General features: G+C 37.5%; 1 protein-coding gene across 1 annotated transcript in view; it reads right to left on the reverse strand.

The window, feature by feature from the left end:
* Positions 1-5,994, reverse strand: part of CFAP58 (cilia and flagella associated protein 58) — a 56,536-nt gene extending 50,542 nt beyond the window's left edge. Inside the window, exons 1-2 of the mRNA XM_031063309.1 lie at positions 5,929-5,994; positions 4,287-4,568 (exon numbers count right to left, since the gene is read on the reverse strand). Of these exons, the coding sequence (XP_030919169.1) occupies positions 4,287-4,568; positions 5,929-5,937 (291 nt within the window). The 5' untranslated portion in view covers positions 5,938-5,994. The remainder of the gene's footprint in view (positions 1-4,286; positions 4,569-5,928) is intronic.
* Between the last annotated feature and the right edge of the window lie 6 nt (positions 5,995-6,000).

Raw genomic sequence — 6,000 nt, forward strand, 5'->3', positions numbered from 1 at the left:
AAATCAAGGTTTATTCCCTGCTAGGTTCAAATAAAGCTCCTACCATTTCTGGAATCCTGTGCTAAAAAAAAAAGTCTGAATTCAGCAAGTGACTGGACTGGAAGGAAAGTTCCTGAAGTCTCAGTAAATTATGAAGATACTACTTTTACACTAGGAGTCCCTGAGCTTCAAATCACAGCATGATGCTCTTTTCTCAGCTGGCTCATAGCAGAGTTCAGGACTTCATGAACTTGTACAGATTTAGACCCCAAGTGTGGCTGTGCAGTTCTACATTAGCTCTAGGGTCTCTGCAAGGAAAGCCAAATAGAAGCATCATTATATCAGGCCATAATACCCCTTTCAACTCCTACTTGCATCATATGAAATTGGGGCAGGAAAAAACTATTTTAGAAACCATCTCCACAAGGAAGAAAATAAAAAAAATTAATTTATATCAAATTGTTTACAAAAATTCGTTATTGTAATTGACACCTCTGTTTGTTCCTAAAAAAAAACTATTTAATGTTAAACTCTAAATTATGACAGCTATGTTACATTATATTGTTAATATGCTTATGGAAACCTTAAAAATCAAATATACGTAATATTTAGCTGTTTACTGCCCAAATTAAAAATTCAAACTATAGAACTAGCAGAAGTAACAGGCTACCAGATTTTGCTGAATGGTAACACAAAATATAACATCTGTAGCCTCTTCAAAATGCAGAGGGAATACATTTCCATTTTATTTATTTAACTAGCTCAGCATATCCAAATTTGAGAAACCATCTGGAACATAAAGATCAGGAATTTTTGCTCTTCCTTTTTTTCCACACATACTAATAAAGAGGTAAACGATGAGCTTTCCTTGCTCAGAAATTCTGAAATTACAGTCAATTAAACTCACTACCTACAAACAGTATTTTCATTACTTGATAAATTACTTAGTTCAAAATTTAGCCTGAAAAATATGATTTTTCACTTATGTATTAAGCATTTTTAAACAGCTTTATATATAAAATCAATTTTTATGTCATACATTGTGAGTTCTAATTTCCATTCAAAGCAGCAATGATCATACATAAAGCATTAAGCATTATCTAATAAATTATAAGTTTTTCATTAAGTAATATCTCACACAGAGAAGCTAAATTCTGAAATGTAAATAAATGCATGTTGGGCTGAAATAATGGCACAAAGACACAGTGTACATATTGACTTGCAGAAAAGCATAAAATATAATTGCAAATAAACATGTTTCAGATTTGTCAACCAGTAAGAGGCAACCACCCTTTCTCTAGAAAAAATGCAAATTGAAAATAAGATTAAAGCTGATTACTTACATCAGAGCTTCCTGCTGGCTGATTAGACTGTGATTAAAATTGGTGAATTAAATCATTACGATTAGAGTTTTGCGGAATAGGACTGGGGAATAAAATCAATAAGCCTCTGAAAAGTTTTAGTGGCTTCAGAGAGTCTTTTGTTCTGATGAGTATTTGCAAAAGTGATCTCTTGAAGTCAATAAGACCATTCAGATAAGCACTGGTTTCAGGTCACCCTAAGCTGTGCTTTTTGAACTTTTATCTTTGGCCTGTAAAAACTATTGTATTGAATTTGTATTGATAATACCAATTTTTATCAAAAAAGTAAGAAGACATGGGTGATGGCCACATTAATAAGCAAAATCTAAATAATAATTTTCTACAGACTTCAGCATCAGCAAAACTGAGCTTCATTGTAGCTGCTCCTTGGTTGTGTCTTCTGCTGTAAGAGCGGATCAATGGATTCATTATTTTCAGAAGTAAAAAGGAGCAAAATTTTGATGATGGAAGTCTTCATAGAGGAAATATTCACATTGTTATTCAGTGTGAAAGATTGCACTGTGTCAGCAACATGGGGTGATTGCAGTACAAGATAGGTAGGTAATGCATGGCAGTCTGCTGCATAATTAAAGGAAGTACCCTGGATGTTTGCTGTTAGAATAATTCAAAAATCTTTGGAGAAGTACTGAACACTGAAACTTGTGAAGCAGAACTTATGAAGTGTGACTGCTTTACTTTGCTTTCATTAAATACCCCAAAAGATCACATCAGTTTCATTGCTCAGAAACTGAGAATTAATGAAACGTTTTCTTATTATATTGGATTGATACGCCTGGAAATTGAAAATTTGGTAATTTCAAGCAGGGCAGTACAAGCTCCTATAAATTCCTCTTCTAGAGTACTTCCAGCGCAGACTCATGGATCAGTGTGTCTAGCCATGAAAAACAGAATTGAATTCCCTTCATGATTAGCTTGGCCCTTTGCTCCTTTGATATTACTGTAAACAGCAGATTGTTGTGTCCGGTTTATTAAAACTACAAAACAGATCCTTTAACTGCCACCTGACAGTTAACAGCTATCGATTATCACTGACTCACCTCCTACCAACCACTGAACTGTGTGCTTAACCCTTGCCCTAAACAAACTCTACTGATTACAAACAGGCTTCACATAGAGAAAAAATTTTCTTCTGCAACTTTTATTTCGTACCCTAATGACCCATCAAGTCATCAAGATGTAGGGCCTTAATTTGGAGCAACTATTCCATTTTTACAGCAACTGTTCCACTTTTACAAGAACACCCCATCAGGATTCTTTTATGGATTATAAATAATTAAACTGTGGGACAGATAGTTTGTTTAATTTAGCACGGAAGAATTTCATCTTGGCTACTTTAGCACTTGAACTTCCTTCAACACTTAGCTTGGATACACGGGAAACAAATTGTTTGAATATTAACAAAATTGTAGTGAAATACTACAACTCTTCTCGAACTTTCCTTCAGAAAGAAGAATAATATGGAATATAAAGGGTTTACCAAGCAAAACCTCAAACAAGACATGAGCATTTTTAACAATATCCAAATAATTCCTGAACATTTAAGAGGACTAATTCTCATAACCAAACTGAAAAAGTATCAGCTGTATACTTGACTCACAGCACACCACTAGAAATGAAATGTCACATGTTGTGCATTGCACATCATTTCTAGCAGGATCGTATTGTCAAGCAGCTTTTTCACTAGAAAATCACTTAATGGGTTCAATAGTAGGCAGTATGGTTCAGTCATATCCTGCTTGAGCTTAAAATTAGCTGCTGAAATTGGAAAGGCTCTTATTTTCCCAACATTTTCACTCCTCAGTTTTATGACATTACTGAGATGTCTCCTCAGTTTGAGAACATCTTGAAGGACCACCTCTCCTACTGTTCATACACAGAGTATTGCCATGTGATAGCAAAAAGGAAATTTTAAGGATCATTGTGGTTCTTGATGTTCATCTACCAGGTTTTGATTAGCAGCAGTGAAAATCAACAAGATTTTCCATGCTTTTCTTCCTCCTTGAAGAGGCTTTGGGCACAGGTTTGCAAGCAGCAGCCATAGGATGACAGTGCTGCTATTTATATTTACTCTGAATTTATTTTCTTCATAATTCTAAGGACAAGAAACTCATTTCAAAGAACTATTTCTGTAGTGCTCAAAAATCATTCTGGATTGCTACACTGGCTTTATTTTACTGGAACAAAACACTTTATCGTAAGGCATGGAGGTTTCCCAAATAAGTACTAAATTAAACCCTATCTAGGTATCACAAAGCTAAGTTTTTTAACCATCTGAATGAAGAAGTTCCACATACAGTCTTATGATCACTTGGCAGCTTTAGGTTTCTGACAGTGAAAATTCACTGTAAGCTAAAAACATCAACTCTTTTTTGGGAGCCAAGCACTTTGATTTGACAGAGTTTAAATCAATAATAACAAACAACACATCAGAGTAAATTGGTGAAACCACACTGAAATGCTATATAGGATTCCTTTCCAAAAGCACTGTGAAACATTTATTTATATAAGTTGTCACTTCCCTGGCCTAAAATCCATACTTCAAAAAAAGTACGTTTTTTTAATGTTCTGGCAATAGTTAACATCCAAGCAATCCTTCAAAAGTTATAATGAATCAAAACCAGTACATTAAGTTGAAAATGTGCCATTTTACAGAGGGAAAGCTTAAACAAAAACTATTAGCAAGGACTTGAAAGCTGACGGAGTTGGTTTAGCGCAAATAAGCACAGAAATTTACTAAAACCTGTAAATATACCAGGCTGAGCAAACAAAGCAGAGCAGAGGTTAAACAACTGGAGATGCCACCTCTATGCTTAATCCTCCAGGTAGTTCTCTACATAAAATCAAGTGCTCTTTCAGGTGCTTTTCTTATTACCATGTTTTTCATTAACAATTTCAGATCATACTTCATTCTATTCAAAACTTTACCGACTTCAATGATGATATAGTTTCCTCATCATCATGAGTGATTTTGGTGAGCACAGCTACTTTGGATGACTTCTCCACAAGCTCAGCACTCAGCTTCCTGCATTTCTCCATGAGATGCTGTTCATTTTCACGAGACTTCTTCATAACAGCAAGCAGTTTCTCATATTCGACACGGAATTTTTCCAGAGCTTCATCTCTACTCAGTATACTGATGAATTCTTGGGAGTCTTTTTCCAGTGCTTCAAAGGCACTTTCTTCTACATATGGTTTGTCAGACTCTTCCTGAGTGAAATAATCAACAGGAAGAATTCAACATCTCACTTATGACCCCAGAATACAAAAAAGTAATATACTGAGTGTATAACAGCTACTAAGAAATCATGACAAAATTTTCTGTAATAACAGTTCTTTTGCTAGCATATAATATGCATGTTGTAGGCTATTTTTCAAACACATTTCTCCTAATTTTACAGAAATAACTTGTGCTTTACCAGCCAGAGTTCTTAAAATTGAGTCCCACAACTGCTTTAAAGACAAGTCTATAAAATACCATAATTGTGATAGTGTTTGAATAATGCATCAACCACTGAGGAAACCCAGGATTTTAGCCCTAATTCTGCCCAGTTCTCTACCCTCTAAAGTCTGATTAGTTTATGATTTCTATCCAGATAGTGCCAGAGACATGCTGACAAGCACATCTCAAAGCTCCAGTAATGCCAACACAATCCAGTCCTCCCTCTGTGGGAATTGCTACTGTTAAAACTTCCCCAGAAGACATTTTTCATCTAGCTCAGTTCTGATGCCAAATCCTTGCAAATGCACCTCTGAGGTGCTCTCACTAGGATAGGGAAGCAGCTCTCCTGTCAGCTGGAAGACCTCAAGGGCAACTTTATTGCTGCAGCCCATGCTCTGGCTGGCATCAAAGAACAATCTGAGCTGTGAGCTGAAACTTAGCGCATCCCTCCTTCAAACCTGCTCTGGGGCTCTAGGCTTTCTTCTCATTTCATCCTCCCCTCCACAGCATAGAATGAGAAAATGGTTTGGGTTGGAAGGGACCTTAAAGATCATCTCATTCCAACTCCTTCCCATGGACCTTCCACTAGACTGTGGTGGAATAACATTGCTCAGAGCTCTATCCAACCTGGCCTTGAACACTTCCAGGGATGGGCCATCTGCAACTTCTCTGAGCAACCTGTGCTAGTTTCTCACCACACTCACAGTAAAGAATTTTCTCCTAATACCCAATCTAAACCTACTGTCAGTTTGAATCTGCTCCCCTCTGTCCTGTCCTGTCCCCACTACATGCCCTTGTGAAAAATCCCTCTCCAGCTTTCATGTAGCCTCCCTTCAGGTAGTTCAGACGAGCAATAATGAGGGGGGAGGCAGGCCGGGAGTCATACCCATGATCTTATACGTAGCAGCTACTCCTAAAATATAAGAGTTACTATTGCTTGGGTGCAAGTAGCCTGATTGCTCCTACTTTCAGCACAGAACCTAACTGAGCTCTGCTCACACAGGTGACACATAAATGTGGTATATGGCTACAGATGATACACGGGTGATGTTGCTGGGCTTCTCCTGAGGTGCAGCCCTCGTCCCGTCCAGGGACAGGAAGGGACGGGAGGGACAGATTACAGGTTACCTCAGCCATGCTGCCGTCGGGTGGAGGTGGCGGGCTCGGCGCAGAGGGTCGGTGTCGGTGTCGGTGTCGGTG

Source organism: Geospiza fortis, unplaced genomic scaffold (genome assembly GCF_000277835.1).
Source record: "Geospiza fortis unplaced genomic scaffold, GeoFor_1.0 scaffold130, whole genome shotgun sequence".
Taxonomy (NCBI): Eukaryota; Metazoa; Chordata; class Aves; order Passeriformes; family Thraupidae; genus Geospiza; species Geospiza fortis.